At 39.2% G+C, this 27,246-nt stretch overlaps 2 protein-coding genes across 5 annotated transcripts; one reads left to right on the top strand and one right to left on the bottom strand.

Moving 5' to 3' along the window:
* Positions 1–8,822: 8,822 nt before the first annotated feature.
* On the top strand, positions 8,823–18,675 carry SSB (small RNA binding exonuclease protection factor La). Its single transcript, XM_047871102.1, has 12 exons — positions 8,823–8,963; positions 10,871–10,945; positions 12,969–13,072; positions 13,161–13,335; positions 13,998–14,105; positions 14,196–14,296; positions 15,979–16,050; positions 16,372–16,414; positions 16,805–16,945; positions 17,553–17,739; positions 17,856–17,987; positions 18,297–18,675. The coding sequence occupies exons 2-12, from the start codon at positions 10,880–10,882 to the stop codon at positions 18,386–18,388; spliced, it is 1,221 nt and encodes a 406-aa protein (XP_047727058.1). The 5' UTR covers positions 8,823–8,963; positions 10,871–10,879; the 3' UTR covers positions 18,389–18,675.
* METTL5 (methyltransferase 5, N6-adenosine) lies at positions 18,389–26,040 on the bottom strand. Of its 4 annotated transcripts, none has more exons than XM_047871104.1 (8): positions 25,915–26,040; positions 25,535–25,691; positions 23,542–23,656; positions 22,990–23,171; positions 21,674–21,756; positions 20,807–20,858; positions 18,887–18,936; positions 18,389–18,492 (listed from the first exon to the last, which is right to left on the bottom strand). In XM_047871104.1, the coding sequence occupies exons 2-8, from the start codon at positions 25,641–25,643 to the stop codon at positions 18,454–18,456; spliced, it is 630 nt and encodes a 209-aa protein (XP_047727060.1). In that variant the 5' UTR covers positions 25,644–25,691; positions 25,915–26,040; the 3' UTR covers positions 18,389–18,453. The 4 variants fall into 4 exon arrangements, with proteins under 4 accessions (XP_047727060.1, XP_047727059.1, XP_047727061.1 ...); XM_047871103.1 differs by having other exon boundaries at positions 25,830–26,030; XM_047871105.1 differs by lacking the exon at positions 20,807–20,858 and having other exon boundaries at positions 25,830–26,030.
* Positions 26,041–27,246: the final 1,206 nt, after the last annotated feature.

Below are 27,246 nucleotides of genomic sequence, written 5' to 3'. Positions count from 1 at the left end.
AGAATTTCAAGGCCCATAACATGTAAGTTGGGCCTAGATGGCTTAGCTCACTGAGCCTCAGAACGATCACCTTCCATGGTAGTCTAAGCTGCTTCTGAGCTGCTGTAGTTGGGAACATAGAAAGCAGGGAGTCTGTCATTTTATGTTCCTTTGACCTGGGGGATATTCCGTTCTGCAGAATTGCCAAGAGATGCAAACTTTGGGTGCACTCTGAGAGATACAAAGGAGGCAATGGAAGCCACATTCATCCTCCTGCATCTGTATCTTATTTATATCCTTTGCTCTGCCTGTTGGCTCATTTAGAACTAAATCAAAGTAATATCAACTTGAAGAAAAGCCTTGTCTTTATTCTTTCCATTCCCCAAACTTAGATCAAATCCCATGGTCTAGTTTTGAGCTCTAGCTCTGTGTTTACAGGGAGCATATTTAATAAAAGATGACAATTTATGCAGAGTATTATTTTAAGAGGAGCTAGAAATATATGCTCCAGCCCTCGAAGAGGTGACTTTATAGTAAGGGAGGCAAAAAATATAAAAACTATTCCCTCAAAAGCAATGTCAAAGCTACAGGTCTGGGGCACCTGGGTGGCTCAGTTGGTTAAGAGTCTGACTTCGGCTCAGGTCGTGATCTCACGATTCATGGGTCTGAGCCCTGCATTGGGCTCTCTGCTGTCAGTGCAGAGCCTGCTTCAGATCCTCTGTCTCCCTCTCTCTCTGCTCCTCCCCCATCTGCTCAAGTGCACACGTGCTCTCTCTCTCTCTCTCTCTCTCAAAAGTAAATAAACATTAAAAAAAAAGCTACAGCTTCTAAGAACTATAATGAACCACACGACATTCACTCAATTTGATGTAATAGTGTAGAAATCTGCCTCTTCAAATTATATTTTTTTTACAGAATTTTAAAACTTACTTAGTAAAAGTAAAAGATTATCCAGTATGGAATTATTTAATGTATTTAAACTAGACCTCTTGTATGAGTATACCACAATACCATACACTTCTCCCCCGACTCCAATATTTCTTTGTGGTTGGGGTAGAAGTCCACAGTATTCAAGCTGTCAATGGTGTCTGCAATGGCTCCTCAGTCACCTTGACTTGGATGTGGTAGGAGGAGTCTCATGGAAACAAGGCCTAGAGCCTCTTGGCCTTTCAGGGATAGGAGGGCGGAGGGATAGTGTGTATTCTGCACTGGGAGCAAGCATCATTGAGCTATGAAAGCTCCGGGCTTTACTGAGTGAGCCCTAGTGTATTGGTCTAGTTATGATGTAGTATCCTTCAAGAGATGTCAGAAACACTTATATGTGGGCTCTGATAAGGTACAAGGGCCAGAACAAAGATTTCAAGTCTTAATTCATATACAAAAACAATAAGAAGTGTTATAATTGGGGACGTGTGGGGTACTATGGCAGCATAGATGAGGGACAACTTCTCCCAAGAAATAGTATCGGCTAATGAATGCAGAAGGAATGATGGACTAATCGCCATTTTGCCATCTGAATGAAATAATGGATCTAGTCATTGATCATCAACAGCTGCTAAAATCATTAGGTGAGAAGCTGATGGGGAACTTTATGATTCTGGATCAGACAATGCTTGGGCTCAGTGATTAATTTTGTTTAAGTTTATTTATTTTTGAGAGAGAGAGAGAGAGAGAGAGAGAGAGAGAGAGAGAATGAACATGATCTGGGGAGGGGCAGAGAGAGAGAGGAAGACACAGAATCCTAAGCAGATTCCAGGCTCCAAGCTGTCAGTACAGAAACCAACGCTGGGCTGGAACCCACAAACCGTGAGATCATGACCTGAGCTGAAGTTGGACCCTCAACTGATGAGCCACCCAGGTGCCCCCCAATGATTAATTTTAATATTCCAAAAAGGAGACTAATAGACCATACATGTCTCCTAATGTGATGCAATAAAAGCACAGTATTACCTATGGAATGTTCCTCCCAAAGTTTATAGCCAGAATCTTATCAAGCCTCTAGACCTAATTTTCAGTTTATAGGAAATGCAGGGAACAGAGGAACATTTTAAATAACACCCAGGATACAATCAGCCAAACCTAGAATGTAGCAAATTCTGTAGGGAAATGATTTGATTCCATCAACAAATAAATGGTGAGGAAAACTAAAGAAAAGAACATATAGATTAAAATAATTTTAAGAGGCATATCAACAATGCAATATATGAATAGCATTTGGATCCTGATTTGAATAAAGGAACTGAAAATATATTTATGAGGCAAAGAAATTTGAGTACTGACTGCCTATTGATGATATTGAATCATTTTTATTAAATTTACTTTTTGAGTATGATAATGGTAAAGATGGCTATTTTTAAGTCCTTATTCTTTTTTAAAAATTTTTTTTTCAACGTTTATTTATTTTTGGGACAGAGAGAGACAGAGCATGAACGGGGGAGGGGCTGAGAGAGAGGGAGACACAGAATCGGAAACAGGCTCCAGGCTCTGAGCCATCAGCCCAGAGCCTGACGCGGGGCTCAAACTCACCGCGAGATGGTGACCTGGCTGAAGTCGGATGCTTAACCGACTGCGCCACCCAGGCGCCCCAAGTCCTTATTCTTAAAGATACAGATGTAAGACTTTGTGGATGAAATCATTATGCCTGCCATTTGCTCTAAAATAGTCTGCTGACGGTTTTGGGGAAGTGGGTAGCATACAGATAAAGCAAAAGTGATCATATGGTGATAAATGTAGAAACTGGATGGTGGGTATTTGGGGAGTTACTATACTATACTTTCTACTTTTGGAGCATTCTTGAAAATTTCTGTGATAAAAATGAAAACAAACAACACAACAGCAACAAAAAAAACTTGCAACTCTCTTAGCTTTCTCCTTGTGAATTATTTTTCAAAGCCTACCAATGGTTTATCAGCAACACCTTTGCAAAACAATACTTCATCTATGGATTTCTTTCATTGAGGTCCCACGATTCTCTCAAAATTCCCCATGGTTGTTCTGAGTTAATTTATTACTTCATTTCTGTTTTTGAATGAGTAAGAGAGAACTTTTTCCCTGGGATTTTTCTACTAACTGCCCAGTTATGCTCCCCAATGTGGGGATTAGACCAGTCCTCTCAGTGGGAGGTGCCCCCAAAGCATGGTTTCAGCTTCTGTGTTAAGAGAAGATCCCCCAGACCTTCCTATGCTGCTCCTGTCTTCACAAAGCTTTCCTGGGAGACCTCTGCATGATAGGGAATTTCTTAAAGTAGTCTTGCTTCTGGAATGATTTTCTACCACTTTGCTGCCTGACTTGTATGGGTCAGGATTTCCTCCACAATGCCACCTACCCCATCTCAGCTGGTTTTGTTTCTTTTCTCTCCTTCATTAATGAAGTTTCTAAGGTCTTTTCAATATATGCCTGTCATCCATCCATGAGAGAGTGCTTCATGTTGTAATTTAATTGCTGTTGTTATCATTGCAGTGAGTAGGCTCACTTTTGTATTTTGAGCAGAGTCATATCTGAATTTATGGGGCATGATGCTAAATGAAATTTGGGGGACTCACTTTAAGAAAAAGAATACCAGGGGCGCCTGGGTGGCGCAGTCGGTTAAGCGTCCGACTTCAGCCAGGTCACGATCTCACGGTCCGTGAGTTCCAGCCCCGCGTCGGGCTCTGGGCTGATGGCTCGGAGCCTGGAGCCTGTTTCCGAGTCTGTGTCTCCCTCTCTCTCTGCCCCTCCCCCGTTCATGCTCTGTCTCTCTCTGTCCCAAAAATAAATAAAAACGTTGAAAAAAAAATTAAAAAAAAAAAAAGAAAAAGAATACCAAATTATGTGGGAAAATGAGTATCTCTTTAAATGAAATGATAAATCACAATAAAGACAAATACCACAAAATCCAGAAAAAATAACATTTTAAATTAGCTAACTGCCAGAAACATTTCTTTAATACTTTCCCCTACACTTTTGGCTTCATAGGTTTTGATCAATCTGTATATAACAATAATTTTGTAACATTTTCTACAGAAAGAGTATATTCTGTAGAAAATGGTACAAAGATAATTCAGTCTTTCCTCTAGAATAGTTAGAATTTCTCTAGGATGCTTTTTATTATTGGTTACTTGAAAGGCATTGCTATTGGTGATGCTTTGTAAATATTTAAGAGTATTATCAAATTTAGGGACACCTGGGAAGCTCAGTCGGTTAAGCATCTAACTCTTGATTTCAGCTCAGGTTGTGATCTCGTGGTCATGAGATTAAGCCCTGAGTTGGGCTCTGTGCTGACAGTGGAGCCTGATTGGGATTCTCTCTCTTTCTCTCTCTGCCCATCCCCCATGTGCGCTCTCACCCACCCTCAAAATAAATAAACATTTTTTAAATTTTTTCTTTCAACGTTTTTATTTATTTTTGGGACAGAGAGAGACAGAGCATGAACGGGGGAGGGGCAGAGAGAGAGGGAGACACAGACTCGGAAACAGGCTCCAGGCTCCGAGCCATCAGCCCAGAGCCCGACGCGGGGCTCGAACTCATGGACAGCGAGATCGTGACCTGGCTGAAGTCGGGCGCTTAACCGACTGCGCCACCCAGGCGCCCCTAAACATTTTTTAAAAAGAGTATTATCAAATTTAGGAAAACTATCATTTTTTTCACATATGTTACTTGATGGCAATCATTATAATGGTATAATTTTAGATCATATTTGTTGTCATTATTTTTAAGTGATCAAAAAATTTAATTTTGGGGGCACCCAAGTGGCCCAGTCAGTTAAGCCTTCAATTCTGGATATGGGCTCAGGTCATGATCTCACAGTCCTGAGATTTAGCCCTGAGTCAGTCCCCCAGCTCAGTGTGGAGCCTGCTTAAGATTCTCTCTCTCTCTCTCTCTCTCTCTCTCTCTCTCTGCCCCTCCCCCGCTCACACGCACTTTCTCTCTTTCAAAAAAAATTTTGGGGGGGCACCTGGATGGCACAGTTGGTTAAGTGTCCAATTTTTTTTTAAATTTTTTTTATGTTTATTAATTTTTGAGAGACAGAGTGTGAGTGGGGGAGGGGCAGAGAGAGAGAAGGAGATACAGAATCTGAAGCTCCAGGCTCCATGCTGTCAGCACAGAGCCCTAATGGGCACTGGAACCCACTGACCACGAGATCATGACCCCAGCCACAGTCAGACGCTTAATTGACTAAGCCACTCAGCCGGCCCTAAGCGTCCAACTCTTGATCTCCATTCAGGCCATGATCTCACAATCTGTGAGTTCGAGCCTGCGCTGGGCTCAGAGTTGATGCCCCGGAGCCTGCTTGGGATTCTGTCTCTCCTCTCTACCCCTCCCCTGCTTGTGTGCTCTCTCTCTCAAAATAAATAAATGAATATTTTTAAAAATTAAAAAACATTTTACAATGTGTTATGATTTTCTCTTCATTAATTGGATTGTAAATAATCCAAAAGGCTTATTCCTTTCTTTTTTGGAATTTATTCTTCTTCCTAATCAATTGCTGCTATTGAGATGATCTAAAAATTTTTTGGTATAATTTGCTTCTTGAAGTCAAAATTATGCCCACTACCATTCTCTTTATCACTTTATCTTCATACTCCATTAATTTTATGAATTTTTCTCAGTTCTTTATTAAATAACTCTGTGCGGACAGCTCAGAGCCTGGAGCCTGCTTCAGATTCTGTGTCTCCGTCTCTTTCTGTCCCTCTCTTGCTCACGCTCTGTCTCTCCCTCAAAAATATATATTAAACATTTTTTTAATAAATAAATAACTCTGAAACCTGTAATTTCCTCACGTTTTACTGAAATGTTCTAAAACATCTGTTCAAATTATAGATATAATGGCTTATTCTCAATTCAACTGCTTCTTAAACAGATAAGAAAAATGCCCATATCCCTTTAACACTATCAGACACTAGGCGAAATGGGATGGAGGGAAATTTGAAATGGAAAGAACACCAGTTTTAAATTTTTTAAATGTTTTATTTATTTTTGAGAGAGAGAGAGCAGGGGATGGGCAGGGGACAGCACGGGCAGGGGAGGGGCAGACAGAGAGACACAGAATCTGAAGACAGGCTCCAGGCTCTGAGCTGTCAGCAAACAGCCCAATGCAGGGCTCAAACTCACGAACCCTGAGATCCTGACCTGAGCTGAGGTCGGACGCTCGACCGACTGAGCCACCCAGGCGTCCTGAAAGAACACCAGTTTTAATGATCTTGGTTAAAATATTTTACTTCTGCAAATTTAACAAAAACACTATCTCATGAACATGTTACTAGGATTCCTCCCAGGCTTTGGAAAGAGCCTATGTAACTGAGGAGCTCTGAAGCTTAAACTTCATTAGCTTCACTGTAAATCCACCTCTGATCTTGAGAAATCAGTATAAATATCCTCTTCCTTCCCTTGGACAAAGTGTGTTCCTGTGTTTTGTGTGCTGGATCTTCTGTTTGCTCCTCCAGGTCCAGTCTCCACGGGGGAGGCGATGCATTCTGGTTGGGTCCAGTTGAAGGAGAGTACTGGTAACAGATTGGAGCAAAGGGGCAACATACTCTGACCTTTATTTCCCTGGCTCCTTCCCTGCAGTGTTGGCATGAGTTGGATGCCTCTTGTGAGGGCCCTCTCCAAACAGTCCTCTTTGTCACCACTTCCTTGTTTTATTCAGTCAGCCCTTGGGATGGTAAAAGAACCTTCATTGTTACTAGTCCTAGGATACTGCCTTATCCCTCACAGTTTATTTATGCCCTGCCTACAATTTTGTAGAAAGTGGTTTATTAAACTCTTGAAATTACCCAAGTTGAGTATATCACTTTTTCCTGCTGGGACTCTGATACAGTTTGTAACATCAGCCTTGTACAGGCAACAAATTTTTGTTGTTTAACACTATCTTAACCACTTTGAAGTGTACAGTTCAATGGCATTAAACACATTCATATTGCGAAACCATCACCACCATCTATCTCCATAATTCTTTCATCATGTAAAACTGAAACTCCGTACCCATTAAACAGTAACTCTCCATTCTCCCCTCCTCCGTTCCCTGGCAACCACTATTAAGCTTCCTGTCTTTATGACTTTGACTACTCTAAGTACCTCATCTAAGTGGAATCCTATAATATTTGTGTTTTTATGAATGGCTTATTTCACTTAGCACAATGTCCTCGGGTTCATCCATGCTGTAGCATACGACAGAATACCCTTCCTTTTTAAGGCGAAATTCCATTGTATGTGTTGAATGCCACTGTAAGTGGCATTTTAGATTTCTTCTAAAAGTTTTTTTTTTTCTTTAACTCAGCATTATGTGTATGAATTTCATCTATGTCAATGTAGGTACCAAGAGATGGTCCTTTAGTATATTATCCTATAAAGTTAAGGTATGAAAGAGGTGGATATTAGCAAGAAAGTCTTCACGGTGCTTTTTCTGAAAAAATGAAGCTTGCAGCTGTGTAGCCAGGAAGCTTGGCCTCTGGAAGAGAGAGGGAAGGGGAGGGAGGGGGTAGGGAGAGAAAGGGAAGAACAGAGATGGAAGCGGGAGGGGAGGGGAGAGAGAGACTAAAGGACTAGGGACCCAATAGGAATACTAAATAAATGTCCCGCAGTAAACGTGGTTTCTCGAAGTAGACTGTACCTGCAGTTCTACCCAGACACTATAGGGCATAAAGGAGCAGTTACATTTGTTTAGGTGCCACTGTTTCTAGGCAGAGTCTGGTCTTTTTATTCCCAGTGCTAAGCTCCATACCAGGACATTAGTAGGTATGTAATAAAACAGTTTGCTGAATGGATGAGTGAGAGTACTTTGACACATATTCGATGTGTTTTGTTAAATACCTAAATTCTCACTGACTTGATCAAAAAAGAAAATTAACTTTTTAATTAAGTCTGGCAGAAAGTAGAGACTAGATAAGTACTGAACTTGATGAGTGAATAAAAGAGAACCTGATTAATTTGAATTAAAATTACCTGAGTATACCTAATTTTTTTCTCATCGTCTTGATGCAATGTCTGGATTGAATCTGTAACTGCATTTTTCCCCCCAAATAAATATATTTGATCTATTATGGGACTGCCAAAAAGCCCTGAGATCACGTAGGGATCTCAAATTTTCAAGAAAACTGAGGGGAAAATAAAGATTACTTCACAAGAAAAAAAAAACTCCGTTAGTGACTATATTATCGTGCACAAAGTATACTAATAGAAAAGAGTTCTAGCAGAGGTAATTGATTTCTGCATTAGATGGCATCTTGGTCTTCTAAAATTACGTTTTTTGTTTTAAATTAACGTCACCTGCTCCTCCTACTATATGCAAAGCAGTTCCCAGTAAGGAACATGTTGTATCACGTTTAATGCTCACAACTGTATGAAGTAGGTAATATTTATCATTGGCCCCACTTGATACACGAGGGACAGAGAAGCTGAGTAAATCGCTCAACGAAAAAGTCTGTAAACAAGGAGAGCCATTACTTGAGTGCAGGCAATCGGACTCCAGAGTCCCAGCTCCTAAACGCTCTACTCTGTTGCTTTCTCAACCCTAAGATTCCTGAATCCCTGATTTTTAAAAAATTTCACTTGCCATTTTTTTGAGAACTATCACAACGCGATACAGTTTAGATATATATACGGATCAAGTAAAACAAATTTTTTGAGAAGCATAATCTGAAAAAAAGCCAAAACTTCATACGCATGAAGAGCCGAAGTAAGTACCGGAGATACAAACGCGGTCTAGAAATACTTAATATATATTTACCCTAAAACTCTCCACCACCCTGCAGGACACTTCAAACCAATCTCCTTGGCGAGGGGGCGGGACTTCGCGGGCCGTGGGAGCCCACGGCCGGCGCGCATACTCCTTACGCGGCGCTGGCTCCAGCGGCCCGAAGCTCCGCCCACTTGGGCCGCGAGGGCTGCCGGGAAGGCCCCCATCTTCCTTACGCGCGGTAGGCCACCCGGCGGCGCTGGGAAGTGGAGACGTTGTTGTCGCTGTTAGTGTTTTTGTAGCGTGGCTCTGTGGGACCCGGACCTTAAAGGTGAGCAACTCAGGGTGGCAAAAGAGAAGTACAAAAGGATATGCTTTGCGTGGCTGCGGCGCATTCCCTTTCCTTTCTGCCTCACGCCGGGTGCGTCCACTCCTTTGGTCCGCATGTTCCGGGCGAGCGCCGCGTGGGCCGCAGCCCGAGGCGGCGCGCAGGGCTGGCCGCGGAGGGGCGCGGGCCGCGGCGAGGTGCAGAGCTGACCCGAGAGGAATGCAGGAACCGGGGTTTCCCGCACGTGCTGGGGTCGGAGCGGGCCAGTGGTTGCTTTGGGACTGGACTCAGGCGGGTTCTTTGGACGGAGGCTGCCGGCGTTCCCACTGCGTCTTCGACTTCCTACCTTCTCCGTGTTTCGGTGTCGCCGAAGGTGGACGTTTAGGGCAGTGTTTTCAGTTTCTGAGGTGGTTGGCTGTGGTGAATCGCCGGAGGCGCCCTTGGATCCCGTGGGACCAACTGGAGGTCGGGGAATGGGGGCCGCAGGTGTTCCTCTAGCGTCACCTCTCTAGGGTCTTTAGTGTCCCTCGTTCACTCACGTCAAGGATTCTGTGCGAAGTGAGAAAGTGTAGGTAATATTTCACTTCTAGTTGTACATTATCTTGTGAAACGGAAGTTTCAAAATTGGGTAGGCCAAAGAAGTCTTGTAACGACGGAACAGTTCTTATCTGTTTCATCCTTTGCTTTGTAAGGGACCCTAGATCATGGTAATAATTTAGGAATGTAGGTTGTGGTCGGCAAACAATGCAAATTTTGTAGTGGAATGGCACCATACAAATACCTATTATAGGAGCTTCCAGTGTGCATCCAGATTACTGCATAGCAGTTACAGTGTGAAAAGCGGTAACTTGAAGAAGTGTACCAAAGATAGTTCACTAGAGTCAACTAGTGGCATCTATCCTTATGAGTTTTTTTTTTAACATTTTTATTTATTTTTGAGACAGAGACAGAGCATGAACGGGGGAGGGGCAGAGAGAGAGGGAGACACAGAATCGGAAGCAGGCTCCAGGCTCTGAGCCATCAGCCCAGAGCCCGACGCGGGGCTCGAACCCACGGACCGCGAGATCGTGACCTGGCTGAAGTCGGACGCTTAACCGACTGCGCCACCCAGGCGCCCCAATCCTTATGAGTTCTTACAAATATATTTTTGTGAATGTGGATGACTGGGTGGTTTAATAGAGCACTGGAGTCAAGTCATTTGAAGTCAGAAAACTTGGTTTGTGCTGCCTAGCAAACCAGCCTCACAACCTCACTTTTTCCTTCAATGCCAATGTCAGGGAAGTGAAACAGGAAACTGGTTGTAAGGCTAACCAATATATTGGTGAATTCGGGGGCATAACCCCAGCTTAACATTATTTTAGTGCCCCCAGATTCTTAAATTATCACGTGTTCCTTAACATACAGATTTTAATCTAACCCTGATGGTAATATTTGATTTTTTCAAGTATCATTATGATACTTAATCTTCGCTGATAAGTTTTTGGTAAGTCAGCTGTGAGTAATTTTAAAAGACGTGCAACCCACGCCAAACAAATAGAACTGAGATGGATCGAAATATACTGACAGATGGTGATCTGCTTAAAGCTGGACATGGTTGGTAAGGAGTTGAATGGAGTTTTTGCCCAGTGCTTTCTTGATCAGCTAAGTGAAGATAACTACTTGCTTTGTTATAGAGATGGAAACGTGATTTACTGAAAGGGTTGCAGATTATCTATCCTTTTCAATGTTCCATCATTTATTCCAACATTCTTTTGTTGAAATTTGAGAATTGAGTAGAGAAATTGAAACTGTGAAATTAAAAATTGTTGATTTTTTAGAAAATAATTGATAGCTTTAAAACATTCTTCTAGTCTTGAGTAGTATGTAAAAAAAATAATAACCTCTTTATGCCAATTTGGGAAAATTTGCAGATAGCCACAATGGCTGAAAATGGTGATAATGAAAAAATGGCTGCTCTCGAGGCCAAAATCTGTCATCAGATTGAGGTAGGATTCTTGTGATATTAAATTGCAAAAATGCACTCTTTCTTTGAAAGGAAATGTAGAGCCTCAAAACAAATACAGAAGGAACATTTAATTTCACTATGCTGACCTATTAAACATTTCGTGTAGAGTATTAAACATCTGGTTTGTCTTTGATACTTGGAATTAGATGAACTCACAATAGTGTAGAGTTTTGTATTAGTGAAATCAGTTTATGAAATCCAAGACCTGCAAACCTTTCAAAAGGTAACATTATAGACTAATGTTACTTTTTTGCTTTCCTTCCCCAGTTTATAAAGTGAGGATAATAGTACCCTCCTCCTCCTAAGGTTGTTGTGAAGATTACATTAGTTAATAAAATGTAAAACATTCAGAAGAGTTCCTGGCACATAATAAAGTAAAAATTCTTTGTAAAGCAACTTCTCTGTTAAATAACACTTTATCTATTTGAAGGTCCTAGTAGATTTGTCTGCCCAATTAAGCTAAGTTCTGGGCTGTTACAACTTTTAACAGAGTGTCTATTTTTTTTTAATGTTTATTTTTGAGAGGGAGAGAGCAAGAGCAGGAGAGGGGCAGAGAGCGAGGGAGTGTCTGTTTTCAGTCAGCATTTTTTTGAACTTAGGTATTATATTTAAATTGAAGCTTTTCAGTGTCCATAATGGCTCTGTGGGAAATTATCTCTTAATGTTTTCTGTTCTTACCGAGGAACTTCAGATCATATTATTTGGTGGTTTTTGCAATTCTCAGAACTTTTTAAGTTGCACTTCTCTGCCATTTAAAATATCCTGTGCTACAAGTTTTTGTACTAATTTCATTATAATTTTTGTGAAGAAAAATTACAAACTTCAGTTTATCATTTAGAAAGTACAAAGATGTGTATAGACAGAGTTAATAATGTCCCTTCCACAATCTGCCACCTCTCAAATTCTGTTCTCTTGCAGTAATCAAAGTTAAAAACCTAATGAATACCCCTTCATACTTTGTGGTCAGTGTTCACACTAACATAATTCTTATTTCCTTCCCTTTCCCCATCACACATGGATGCATTTTGGGGGAGTAGTTTTGTGTCCTCAGTTATTTACCCAGTCCCCTGTTTGACGTAGGGTATTTCTATTTTTTTTAGCTGTAAGAGTTCTGTGATGAATATCTTTATATATAAATCTTGGTAACTATGTTCACTGATAAGGAGATGTTCCAGCTCAAGCGTTATGCACATTTTTTAAAACCTTTGATACTTATTGCCAGTTTACATCTCCACCTGCATGACCATTTGTCTGTGTTCAGGACAGTACTAGGTATTCCTGTTTTTAGAATTTTGGCCAGTTTGTTAGGTGAAAAGTGTTATTTAATTGCTTTAAATTCCATTTCTTCGATTAATAATGAGGTTGAACTTTTATATGTTTATATTACATTCTTAGTAATTTTTTGATGTCCTTTACCCATTTTTCTATTAGGGTTTTCAGAATTTTTTCTTCACCCTTGATTTATAAGAATTATCAACAAACTTCTTTGTCTTTTACTTTTTAGTTACTTTTGGCATTCCAAGTAGTCATACCTGGGTCTTTCCATGTATAGTTTTCTTGTCTTTTTTGCTTTTATACTGAGAAATAGTGTTTTTATGCTTAAATAAACACTTGCCTATTTTTTTTAACTTTTAAAAATTAGAGAGATTAATCAAGTTTATTCCAGTTCTTTTTATTTAACAATCTGTTCTTCACACACTGATTTGAAACAAGAGGCTTCTCATATACTAAATCCTTAACTATGTTTTTAAAGACTTGATAGTCTGTTCACATATCTGCTAATTACATTGTTTCAGTAATAAATTTTTGGTTTTATCTTTTTAATTTGTATTGTAAATGTTTCATTATAGTATATTTGGGAGAAAATGTTTATTGCTTCTTAAGTTATGACATGTATTTTTAAAGAATAGAACATGGTGATGTAATGGTAATTAAAAAAACCAGCTTCAGAATTAGAGTCAATATTATACAGTGCTCTGAAATATAATGTAATTATCTTGCAGTATTATTTTGGTGACTTCAATTTGCCACGGGACAAATTTTTAAAGGAACAGATTAAACTGGATGAAGGCTGGGTACCTTTGGAGATAATGATAAAATTCAATAGGTAAAAACCTTTTTAAAATCATCTTTAGAGTTTTCTGTTAACAAGTGCTACTATGAAGTTTTATGATCCTTTTATATATATTCTTCAGGTTAAACCGTCTAACAACAGACTTTAATGTGATAGTAGAAGCATTGAGCAAATCAAAGGCTGAACTCATGGAAATAAGTGAAGATAAAACTAAAATCAGAAGATCTCCAAGCAAACCCCTCCCTGAAGTGACTGATGAATATAAGAATGACGTAAAAAACAGATCTGTGTATATTGTAAGTAGGCCTTTAACAACGCACTTAATTGTATCTTAAATATATCTTATTTAGAAAAACCATTTGGTAGAGTGGATAAGGATAAGGACTCAGGAATCATAGCTTTACCATTTCCTGTGTGTTCCTGAACAATGTTCCTAACCTAAGCCTTATCTTCATAAACGAGGAGAATATTTTTTACTTTATAGAACTATTACGAGAATTAAATGAAAAAAACCCTTATATACCATTGTACAAAATCTTGGGCATGTTGTAAGCACCCAGTGCCTATCAACATCTTATTTATCAGTAGCCAATCTTGATAGTAATTTTCTTTAGCATCTTAATTTTTTTAAGTAGATTTTTTTTTTCCTGGAAAATGTCAGACCTACAAAGGTAGATTGACTGTATAATGTACCATTATCCAACTTCAGTTATTAACACACAATTAATCTTGTTTTATCTCTGTCCCAAGTAGATTATTTTGAAGCAAATTCTAAATTAGTCACTTTTATTGCACTGGAGTACAGTGGCTCTTAACTAGAGCTGTTGTTAAACATTTAAGGGACAGAGGGAGATGGATATGTGTATCCTTGGCTTGGTTTCAAGACAGAATGAGTCAGAATTTCTGATAAATTGTTTACCTGAGAAGTCATTTGTCCATTTCTTTCTACTCTTCACAGAAAGGCTTCCCAACTGATGCAACCCTTGATGACATAAAAGAATGGTTAGAAGATAAAGGTCAAGTACTAAATATTCAGATGAGAAGAACATTGCACAAAGCATTTAAGGTACAGTTGTATGATATTAATAGACTTTATCTAGTTGAAAAATATATGGGACATACCTTTTTAAAAAGGGTTTTCTTCCCCTTTTCATAGGGATCAATATTTGTTGTGTTTGAGAGTATTGAATCTGCTAAGAAGTTTGTTGACACCCCTGGCCAGAAGTATAAAGACACAGACTTGCTAATACTTTTCAAGTAAGTCTTTATGCTGATGTTTCTTTTGGCTACTTAGTTATATGGAGTTGACACATTGGCATATAGAATTTGGAATAGCATCTCCTGTAAGGACAATATTTTTAGTATCTTTGGGCATTCCTTGATAAATACTTGACATTTGCTCAGTGGAAACTACTAGTCCTTTGAGACCTTAAGTGTTTTTTAGTACCTTTTCACTGTTAGCAGTTAATAAAGATTAAGTTTTAGTACTTATTTTGCACCTAAAACATAATCAAGTTAGATAGTAAAATTTGGGCTTTTGGTGTGGTTAGAGAATCAATCCCTGTACAATTTCCAGTCTGTTCTTAGTTCTCATAGTCTATACATGTCTATATTTGTTAGTACAAAGGACTATTTAATACGGATTTGGATCACGTTTTTGTTTTTGAGAGAGAGTGCCCACACAGGGGAGGACGAGGGACACAGGGAGAGGGAGAATCTGAAGCAGGCTCCTTACTCAGGATGAGCCTAATACGGGGCTCAGTCTGAGATCATGATTTGAGCCGAAATCAGGAGTCAGAGATTTAACCTACTGAGCCACCCAGGTGCTCTGAACCACATTCTTTAGTGTGTGTGTATGTGTCAAAAATTGGGACAAACCAGAGCATTTTGTGGTAAAGTTAGGCCATTGTCCCCTACTTTCTCATTACGCAGTCTTTTAAATGCCATGTGCTAAATCTGACGGACTTAGAGAAAACTGATGAATCGTGCAATCAGTGTTAACCCTCAAAAGTATTTTTTAATGTAATTTTCATAATAGATCTTATTCTTGGGTTTCAGAGATTGTAGAATTTTCTCCTTTTGTGAAAGTAACACCGGGGGTGCCTGGGTGGCGCAGTCGGTTGAGCATCGACTTCAGCCAGATCACGATCTCGTGGTCCGTGGGTTCGAGCCCCGCATCGGGCTCTGGGCTGATGGCTCAGAGCCTGGAGCCTGTTTCCGATTCTGTGTTTCCCTCTCTCTCTGCCCCTCCCCTGTTCATGCTCTGTTTCTCTCTGTCCCAAAAATAAATAAAAAACGTTGAAAAAAAATTAAAAAAAAAAAAGTAACACTGTAGAAAATTCTATGAAACATTAAAGAATTTACATAACTTATAGTTTACTTTTTTTTCCTACACATGAATGAGAAAACCAGTGTGAGATTATTATGGTGTTGGGTTTCTTTTTGTTCTGAGATTAGATGGTAGTGATGGTTGTGCAATTCTGAATATACAAAAAAAAAAAATGAGTTGTAGACTTTTTTTTAATGTTTATTTATTTTGGGGACAGAGAGAGACAGAGCATGAACGGGGGAGGGGCAGAGAGAGAGGGAGACACAGAATCGGAAACAGGCTCCAGGCTCTGAACCATCAGCCCAGAGCCCGACGCGGGGCTTGAACTCACTGACCGCTAGATCGTGACCTGAGCTGAAGTCGGATGCTTAACCGACTGAGCCACCCAGGCGCCCCAGTTGTAGACTTTTAAAAGTTGTAAGTTTTATGGAATATGAATTGGTTTTTAGTAAAGCTATTAAAATAAGTAACTTCCTTGACATCTTTTGAATTTTTAGGTAATTATGTTGATAGAAAATGTAACATTCCTTCCTGTGCTTAAATCACTCAAAATAATTTGCATCTTATCTTTGTTCTCATGAACTCAGTCCCTATATTTTGTGTTCTTTAGGGAAGATTACTTTGCAAAAAAAAATGAAGAAAGAAAGCAAAATAAAGTGGAAGCTAAATTACGAGCTAAACAGTAAGTACGTTGAGCCAGTCATTTTAATTCCTTAAAGGTTTAACAGGGATAGAGTTAATGGTTCTGGGAAGTGGCGCTTGATGATGAGTTCTGAAATGAGTAGCAGTAGATTTTTCTTTTGCTAGTGAAACATTGAGATCTTAAGCTGCCTTGATAATCTGGGGGCCACATTGTGTTGCATCCCAGCCTTGAACAATCATAAAACTTACGGACTGGCTTTGATTACTAAGCAGTGTGTGATCGTGATTGAGGTTAACTTTATCAGGATTTAATTTTTTCTTGCAGTGAAAGGAAACGTTCTAACTAACATTTCTTTTGTAGAGAGCAAGAAGAAAAACAAAAGTTAGCAGAACATGCTGAAATGGTAAGTATGTATTATTGGTATCCAAAGAAATAATTAATTCAAATTTATGAGACTAAAAAGTGAGGACTTTTTGAGGCGTGTCTATAGTTGTTATTGTACGAAAGTCATAGCCCAGTAATATTGCCTAAAATCATGATTTATCCAGAGAAGTAACTTAATAACTAGATTTATTTATTAACATATATACCTAAGTAAATATTACTTGTTGAAGAAATTAAGTTAAAATCAAGCTGTTGTGGAACAAGGGATGACATAGGAAAATGCACTGTTAAACTACTTCAAAATACCATTTTAATTTATAAGCTTTTTCCATGTATTAGGTATAGAGTGGTTTAAGCCATTTGTGGTTGCTTTTAAGAAATTTCTTTGTTGCTTTGTATGTTTTTATAGAAATCTCTAGAAGAGAAGATTGGCTGCTTGCTGAAGTTTTCAGGGGAGTTAGATGATCAGACCTGTAGAGAGGATTTGCACATCCTTTTCTCAAGTCATGGTGAAATAAAATGGATAGACTTTGTCAGAGGAGCAAAAGAGGTTTGGAAACATTCATGTGCTTTTTAGCAATCAGTTTAAAAATCCATAGAAACTTTTATTTTTTATTTAGTTTTTAAATGTTTACTTCTTTAGAGAGCGGGGGACAGAGCATGAGTGGGGGAGGGTCAGAGAGAGGGAGACACAGAATCTGAAGCAGGCTCCAGGCTTTGAGCTGTCAGCACAGAGCCTGACGTGGGACTCGAAACCACGAACCGTGAGATCATGACCTGAGCTGAAGTCAGACGCTTAACCAACTTTGCCACCCAGGTGCCCCGAAACTTATCTTTTAGAAGACAACATTAGTAGAAATAAAATAATTTTTTAATTTGTTTATGAAATAGTTTTTACTTACTCATTTACTTTCCATTTTGTTACTGCCATCACTGGATGTGATCTGATATTTTCTGAATTATACTATGAATAACTGTTGATATTAGTGACTATGAGTTTTGTGGTAACTTCCTTCCTGAAGTTTAGTAAAATTCATTGAAACTGGTAATGGCATAGAAGATTTGCAAGGTAGGAAAAATAACTTGAGCAAAGGAATTAACTACGGATCTAAAAAAAACCTTAAGGGTGTGGCTTTCATTGTCTGTCTTTGGTATAGGGGATAATTCTTTTTAAAGAAAAAGCTAAGGAAGCACTGGATAAAGCCAAAGATGCAAATAATGGTAACCTACAATTAAGGAACAAAGAAGTGACGTGGGAAGTACTAGAAGGAGATGTGGAAAAAGAAGCATTGAAAAAAATCATAGAAGATCAACAAGAATCTCTAAACAAATGGAAGTCAAAAGGTCATTAGTTCCGATTTGTCTTTGACCATTGGTTATTTTAACTCATTTGCTTGTTCAGAGACACTGACAAGAGATTTAAAATATTTCTTAATGGATTTCTCATTATGTTTCTATAGGTCGCAGATTTAAAGGAAAGGGAAAGGGAAATAAAGCTGCCCAGACTGGGTCAGCTAAAGGAAAAGTACAGTTTCAGGGCAAGAAAACAAAATTTGATAGTGATGATGAACACGATCAAAATGGTGCATCCGGTAAGTTTTTCTAAGTCCTTTGGTACTTTCATGAGAAATTATTTGTGGGAAAGGACAGCAATGTGGGTTTTTCAACTTCTGTATAGTGACATTCTTGGACAGTGATTTTACACAAGTTATCCTGTTTTACAAGTAGAAAACAAAGATGTTTGGAAGATAAGTTTAGAGAGCAGAAGATCTGTACTAAAGGAAAAGCCTTCTCATTGGTGTTGGGAAGTTGTTTTTAAACAGAACTATTTTTGATAATTATGCTCAGTATTAGAGTAATGCCTATATAGTGAACATAACAAAAATTCTGTTATTGTGTAGGACCAGCAAAAAGAGCAAGAGAAGAAACAGACAAAGAAGAGGAACCTGCATTAAAACAACAGAAAACAGAAAATGGTGCTGGAGACCAGTAGTTTAGTAAAAAAAATTTTTTATTCATCTTAATTAGGTTTTAAGCTGCTTTTGTCTTTAGACGCTTTTAAAAAGAAAACCGAATTAGGTCCACTTCAATATCCACCTGTAAGAAAGGAAAGTTTTTTGTTAACTTGTCTTTTTTGTTATACAAATGAGGATTTTTTTTTAATGTATAGTTTTGTTTGTGTTATTTCAAATGATTTAAATATCAAAAGATCTTTCCAGTAAATTGCCTTTGTAATATGAGAATGTATTAGTACAAACTAATAAAATATGTACTATATAAAAAAGCAAAAACCTAGTTTTTTTTTTTTTATTTTTGTGTCTAAAGCATATGAGAAAGAATTTACTTAAACCAGAATATTGGCTGTTTTCCCATAGATAATTATTCTATCTCCTGCTGGCTTTATGTACTCGGGCAACTTGTTAACACTGGAAACACTCATTGAAAAGTTCTTCAGTACTGAATGTAGATAAGCCAGAATCAAGAGACTTACTGATTTCTTTTTATGAAATTTGTATGATGCTGGCAGGTCATATCGCAACTCTATAAAACAAAAGTCATCTAAGAATAAAAATTACATTTCTAAACATTTACCACCCCTGATATATATACATACATTCAAAAAATTAATGAAGTACTTAAATTAACCCTGGTAAGGAGAACATTCGACTTGCTATTTCCCTGAGATTAGCTATGGCTAACTGAGTTTGGCATTTTTGTTATTTTGGTCATTTATACCATAATTTGAGGTTATGGGGAAGAGTGTGAAAGGGTAACAGTTGGGGTGCTTAGGTGGCTCAGTCGGTTAAGCGTCCGACTTTAGCTCAGGTCATGATCTATGGTTTGTGGGTCTGAGCCAGAGCCTGGAGCCTGCTTCAGATTCTGTCTTCCTCTTTCTCCACCCCTCCCCGTTAGCACTCTTTCTCAAAAATGAATAAACATTAAAAACCAAAACGGTTGAACAAAAAAGAGATAGTACCTTTCTATTTTTAATTTCCTAATAATCTATACCTGGCGATCATAATCATGCTTATTTTTTAATTTCTTCTCTGGATTTTAGTATTGGTAGTATAATTATTTTCCTACTAAGCTCTCAAATGAAAATCCATTTTTCATAATCTAAGAAATAACGTAGGTTCTCCAAACTTAACACTGTTAGAGGGATGGCAATGAGACAGCCTATTCTTCACGTTTCCCAACATAAATTCTAACTCTATAAGCTACAGCTCTCAAATTTTAATGTGCAGTCAATCATCTTCAAATCAAATCTTTTTGAAATGTGTATTTCAGTAAGTCTGGGTGGACCCTAGAATTATGCAAGACTCCTCTCCCAAGTGATGTCAATAGTATGGTCTGAGGACAACATTTGGAGTAGCAAGGCAGTGGTTTGGTATATGTGGAATTGTTTTAAGGTGCTCCAGGTTGCATATTCTAATACCTTAAACTAGGTATAGAATGACAGTATTGGGTAAATAGGAAGACTGTATAATTACATTACTAATTATTATTAATAATACCTGATCTAGTTACATGGTTAATACCACAGTGCTAATCCTGGACAGTTTATTATCAAATAAAGATATTTCCCCTATTGTATTCTTATTTCAGGCCTTCCGAATTACTTGGATTTACAGTTAGCTCCTAGTTACAGGTTCTGCCCATTTTGATGTTTGTGAATATTACCCAATTTATTAATAAAAATGTATCAAACATTTACAGTGTGGATGATTACATCCTATCCCCCACTAAAAGAAAAAAGCTTCATGTTCTTTGACTTCAGGGACAATTAGAAAATTGAAATAGAAAAGTAATCGGGGAGCCTCGGTGGCTCGTTTGGTTAAGCATCTGACATCAGCTTGTGATTTCACAGTTTACACGCCCAGTAGGGCTCTGCTGACAGCTCAGCCTGGATCCTACTTCGGATTCTGTGTCTCCCTCTCTCTCTCTGCCTCTCCTCTGCTTGTGTGTGTGCGTGCTCTCAAAAGTAAACAAACATTAAAATTTTAATTAAAAAAAAGTAATGAGGCATAATCTGGTAGTATTTTCCATGAATGGATTTCACACAGGTCTGACCCACTCCAAGCTCAAGCTCTTAAGTCACTATGATGCTATATATTGTTCTGAGCCCGGTGTGACCAAATAGTTGGGTGCTATTATAAATTTTCAGTAAAATGCATAAATTGAGACAGTTTTAGCCAAACACTCTACCCTGCCTTTGCTTCATTTCCAACCCATTACCTATTACTTCATTTCCATTACCCATCACCTAAACTGAATTTTGCTAAAGTGAAAACATGTTCTATGATACCTTTTCTCAGCATCTATATACAAAATCTGGTTGGGCTGATATATATTGTCCTTAAATAATTAGGATTTAGATTTGTTTTGTGAAAAACTTAAAAAATTGTCTTACCTGCAATAATATCTATCTTGATTTTCCATTCTGTAGCTTTCTTTTGAATATGCTGAAGATAACATGTTAATGTGAGCTGATTTTTAAAATAAGTTTTTGAAAATTGCTTTACTGCTAATATTTCATATTGAGTTCTCAAGCTTTTATATTTCATTAGACCCTTAAAATTTTTTCAACTGGATGGGTAGTATTTTGAAAATAAGAAACCAAGCCATTTCAATACTGTCAGTGTAGCGGTGAGTACAGTAGTATAGTGGTAAAGCTGAATTCAAGTACTTTGACCAAGAAAGCTAAATTCAAGTACTTTGACCAGGATAACACAGGGAAACCATAGTCTGGATATGAACGTAGGCAGTCTGGCTCTACAGTCTGTGTCCTTGATCACTATGTTATATTGATAGATAATATACCCAGTGTTCTAGAATACATCTTACATACTCCCATATGTTACATGCTGGCAAGAAGAAGAATGGAAGAGGTAGGTTCTGAATTCAAATCAGTTTAGCTCCAGGCTCAGTGTTCTTAAAAATCAGGTCTTACTGCCTCCCTCATGCACACAAAGGGACAATGGGAGTACCAGGACTTAGCTAACTAGGACATATTATAACTGTAGTTATACCACACTTCATAGTCCCTTTCCTGGTAACAGTTCCTGCCTGAGCAAATCTGTGGCAAAAGAAGTTATGTAAGGCTGGGAGAAAGCTAATCACAAATGCTAGCTACTTAAAGGGAAAATTCAGTTTCTAAGTGCCAGATGTTTATAAAGGTCAGGAGAAATAGATACCTTGGTAATTAGTATTCACAACAAATCCTTAAAAACACTGTCATGAATTTTAAATTGACAATATCATGATGATTTGAACTTACATCTCTAGTGGAGGATTTGTGTAAAGAGTACACTGCTGTTCTTGCCATTTCCAAAGCAGTCTTCAGAAATGCCATATCTGTCCCTGTTAAGATAGAAAAAGCTCCTGTTTACATTATATATCTGTTATCAAAATAAAAGATTAAATGACTACCAGGTATTAAAAACTTTTTTTTTCCAAATTCCAAAATAGACACTTCAAATTGTTCCTTCAAAAAGACAGATACAAATAAATAAAATATCTAAATATCTTTTAAAGTTGATAGAATAAAACCAGAATTATACTATCTTGGTTAAATAAGGCTAAAGTAAAACTTTTAATATTCCAAATTAACAGCTTTCAAGGAAGTAGAGAACAGGAACAATAGTAATCAGAATCAGATGGGGGCTGGAGGGAAAACTTTTCATATCTTCTTACCAACTTCCTACCCTCCTTGCCCAAAGCATACACAAAATAAATAGCCAGAGTCCGTCACTGTTACTAATGGATACATGTTGAAACCCTCATGTGTTAAGGCATCAAAAAGAGGTTTTTAGAAGCATAACGGCCTTGGGGTGCCTGGGTGGCTCAGTTGGTTAAGTGTCCGACTTTGGCTACGTCATGATCTCATGGTTCATGAGTTTGAGCCCCACATTGGGCTCTGTGCTGAGAGCTCAGAGCCTGGAGCCTGCTTCGGATTCTGTATCTCCTGCTCTCTGCTCCTCCCCCGCTTGCACTCTGACTCTCTCTCAAAAATAAATAAACATTAAAAATTAAAAAGAAAGTATAACAGCCTTTACAGGATTATTATAATCATTCATAAGGGTTAGGTAAGTCATTCTTGAGAGTACAGTATAAATAGTAAATGAGTAAAAAGACTGTTCACTTAGTACAAATAGATGAAAACAAAGATTGAAAAATTCGATTCCCTAGCCATGCATTAAAAAATTCAAATTGTATGGGGCACCTGGGTGGCTCAGTCAGTCGAGCATCTGACTTCGGCTCAGGTCATGATCTTGCGGTTTATGAGTTCGAGCCCCGCGTTGGACTCTGCTGACAACTTAGACCCTGGAGCCTGCTTCAGATTCTCTCTCTCGTTCTCTCTCTCTCTCTCTCTCTCTCTCTCTCTCTGCCCTTCCCCCAGCTCACTCACTCTCTCCTTCAAAAATAAATACACATTTAAAAAATTTTTTTAATTGAAATTGTACTAATTATATAGGTAAGAGATGGTTTATTTAATGAATAGTGATAAAATCATTTAGCCCAATCAATAAGAAAATGACTTTTAAAACTTGCTTTTCTACAAATACAGCAGTACACATGATTCTTGTTACTAACCTTTATTATTTTTGGTCCCAAAGGGAGGATTCATAATTACTGTATCAAATGACTTGGACATTCTTTTAGATAATGAGCACACATCACACTGAACCATGTCAACATTTGTTAACTCAAACTCCTCCACATTCCTATTAAATATTTCCAATGCATCTTCATCTATGTCAAATCCAACACACAGCCTATAATACAAAACACAAAGAGTGACTACTTATAGCTCCCAAGTCAAAACAATGACAAAATCAAAACCATATGCTTTTTTAACCCAACTGGCAAAGTAAGAGTGAGTATTGCCTTTCAACAGCATGATTTCCCAACTTGGCAAGGGTTGGAAACTGAGGTGTGTATAAGGGAGGCATCTGATAGCTGCTGTTAACCATTTTGTGTTTTAATTTTTTTGTTGTTGTTCTGCTCATTCAAATGTACTCAGTATCAGATTCTTGCTCCCCTCATCTCATAGTGTAGAGTCTCATAAATATAATTCAGTTAATTCTACTTATGTTTCTTATTAAGGCCATCCTATACCCAAACATTACATACAGGATCACCTACCCAGCTCCTAACATTGCAGTTCCGATGCTAAGAACTCCACAACCACATCCTAGATCTGCAACCACTTTATTTTCAATGTCATCATATGTATTATGGATTGTATACAGCATACACGCTAAAAGATAAAAAACATATTAGGAAATAAGAGCAAGTTGATGACCAAAATCCAATTCATGTAAATGACCAACATAATTTCTTGTTTTGCATTATTCCTTCCCCAAATGGTGTTCCAGATTATTTTTAAAAACAAAGAACAATAATGCACACCAGTGGCTCCCAAAAACTACTCTGCTGACAATGCCAGGAATGACAAAACTCAAAATAAAATAGAAAAATAAGGTTAAAATGTTTTTTCCTCAGCCTGTTCAAACCATTGCCATACACACATATACATTAGTTCTTTATTTGATGTTGAAATGTAAATAGGTTTAAAAAATGTCTTTGTCAAAATATCAACTTGGCAACCCTGTGTCAGTCTCCAAACTGTTTTGAAATTTTACTGATCTGTGAAATCTGTAAGTCGGGGAGCCACTAATATTGAACAACATTAACATTAAAATGGCACAGAACTTTTTGGCAACAAGTTTGTTACTAGAACACAGGTACCCTAAGTTCAAGATAGAATGGGAAAGGAGAAGTCCTATATCCACAATATAGCTTTTAGACACATATACTCATGATCTACAGATATATATGCATATCTACTAATGAGAACTAATAAGAGAACTGAGGAGCACAGCGGAAGCCGCTGAGATCAGAAAGCAATCTTTCAAATACACAAAGATGTGGGATATATACTAAAAGTTAAGCGTGAGTAACACCACTGATATCTCCCTGTGGATATCTGAACCCAGCAAGAATTACTGGCCATCACTGATGCCCTAGGATCCAGGGGTTTTATGAAAAACACAATTAGAGGGATATTGCAGTCTGACTGCTGTCCCAATTACTGCTGCAGGTGTTAGTGACTTTGAGCTGCTATCTCAAATAATTAGTACATCCACATGCATGGTACACCATGGGTATGAAACATGGATTTAAAAAAAAAAATTAGACTTCACTAAGAAACCCTACAGCCAGAATACATTAAAGAAGTCATCTAGGAGCACCTGGGTGGCTCAGTTGGTTTAGTGTCCAACTTCAACTCAGGTCATGATCTCACAGTTTGTGAATTTGAGCCCCACGTCAGGCTCTGTGCTGACAGCTCAGAGCCTGGAGTCTGCTTCAGATTCTCTGTCTCCCTCTCTCTCTGCTCCTCTCCCACTCATACTCTGTCTCTCTCTCTCTCTCTCAAGAAAAAAGAAAAAAAAAAGTCATCTAAATTGAGAAAATAGGTCTTAACCCAGACACAGTTTTGTGCCAGTTTGCTTGGAGTTCTGACAATACTTTGGAGTTAAGTGCAGGTATGTATGTATTTTCCTTGATTTTCATTGACTGCTTAGAAACAGAACTATGTTGGAGCTGGCAGGGATTCCCAAATTAATTTTCCTAAGACTCCTCAGTGACTCTGGTAATAGATTTACTAAATATGAATATTTTTTCCTGTTTTCTCCTGTACTCCCAATATCAATCTCTTACATTAACACTGATGATTCTGGGTCATTAAAAATTGAAACGCATCCTCATCCTTATAGCACCTATTCTGGATTTGTTAAACTCAGTCCTTTGGCTACCAACCCTAGCATTCATTCATTGTGTGAACACGACCGAGAAATTCTTTACCCTCAAGGAGTTTATAGTATAAAGACAGAAACAAACATTAAAATGATGTCTGACAGTGTTAAGGGGTGTGCAGAAAACTAAACAGTAAAACAATAAAGGGGGGGGCTGTCTTTAGCTGCAGTGTCAAAACAGTCCTCTCTAACGTGCTATGCAATCTCAGAGCAGAATTCCTCTAGACGTTCTTTGTATTCAAATAACTTCTATTTTCATTATGGAGTAAGTAGACGGGACTAACCCTGGGAAGCAAAGACCTGGTCACCAGCCGCCCTACCTGCAATGTGCGGCCTGGTAGGATACTGTTCTAGAAGTAGCTTGGGCTTTTCGAATCCATCCACTTGTTGCAGGCGACTTTCTAGTTCCTTAAGCCTTAATTTCTTCATTTTTTTTTTTTTTTAAGTGTGGGGTCGCAGGATTTACCGGCAGTGGATCTGCAGAGAAACCCATTTAACCTGCATCTCCCCCTCACCTACCCCCGGCCCCACGCCCACCCCCACGCCCACCCCCACGCCTTTTTTCATTGCCGCTGGCCGGGGCCGGACTGGGGAGGCAGGGAGCAAAGCGCACACCCAGCCCAGGCTGTTCAAGCTTTCCTTTCAGCGCCAGCGGCAGGCGGAGCCTGGGGCCAGCCTCCGATCCGCCCGCAGGTTATACCGAGCCGATCTCGGGCCCCTCGGAGACCCGCAGCGGCTGCAGCCCGGAGTCAACACAACGCTCCTCGCGTCGTGTCAGGGCGCTCCGGGAGACTGCTTGCGCCTGGACCGGGGCCGGAAGCGCTGCCACGCACGCGCGGCTGTGTCCGCTGCCCGGCGGCCCCGCTCCGAGCTGCAACCGCGGCCCCGCGGACGGGTTCCGCTGGCGACCCGGGAGCATCACCCACCGGTGGACGCCGGTAGAGCCGTCTCTTCTCGAAGCTACGAAACCGGACTCCGCTGCCTCTCACAGGGCCAAAACCCTCTACCTTTCCTTGAGTACCTGCAGGCCCCCAAAGGATGAGGGAAGAAAGGTGAAAGCAAGGGGGAAAGTCACGATGGCTTGGTGTTAACACCTGGTTTAGCTCTGTCTTCCAGTCTCAGGAAGCCTGTCTCAAAAAGTAACAATTTCCACTTACCTTTGCCTCCTTGGCCAGTCTCATGCCCTACTTTGTTTTACATTCGTTTCCCTCTTTTTAGGTTACCTGTGTCACTTAAGTTGAACACTCACAGGGTGGTGATGTAAGAAAAGACAGTTTAAATGAAGGAATGGGTAGTGTGTCAAATGAAGGGGAGGGGTCAGCTTTCATAGACTAGAAGCAGAAAGCAAGTTGTGGTGGATTGTGAAATGAATGGAAGTTTAGGAATTAGAGCCAATGTGAACAGTTCTTAAGAACCGTCGCTATGAAAAGTGAGAATAGTTGGTGCTAAGTAAGGTTGGGGGAAGGTTGTTTTGTTTTGTTTTTAACGGTGGCAGGAGACATGAGCACACCTAAATTCAGACAGGATAGCGCTTATAGAAAAGCAGACGTTTAAAAAATACAAGAAGAAAGGACGCCTTGGGTGGCTCAGTTGGTTCAGCATGGGACTTCAGCTCAGGTCTTGATCCTTCGGTTTGTGAGTTGAAGCCCCAAATAGGGCTGTCTGCTGTCAGTGCAGATCCCGCTTTGGATCCTCTGTACCCTCCTCTTTTTGCCCCCCTCCACCCCCCCACCCCCACCCCCACCCCCACCCCCACCCCCCACCCCCCACCCCCCACCCCCACCCCCACCCCTGCCAATAAATAAACCATTAAAATACAAGAAGGATATTGGAAGGAGTTAGAATCCTGAAAAGATGGGATCCTGTGCATAAGTGAAAGAATTGCCCTTAATCTGGAGAATGGCCATGCTTCGTTATTTTTTTTTTCAACGTTTATTTATTTTTTGGGGGGGGACAGAGAGAGACAGAGCATGAACGGGGGAGGGGCAGAGAGAGAGGGAGACACAGAATCGGAAACAGGCTCCAGGCTCTG

Source organism: Prionailurus viverrinus, chromosome C1 (assembly GCF_022837055.1).
Source record: "Prionailurus viverrinus isolate Anna chromosome C1, UM_Priviv_1.0, whole genome shotgun sequence".
NCBI lineage: Eukaryota > Metazoa > Chordata > Mammalia > Carnivora > Felidae > Prionailurus > Prionailurus viverrinus.
The sequence above is the reverse complement of the archived record's forward strand: the minus strand, read 5'-3'. Positions and strand labels throughout refer to the sequence as shown.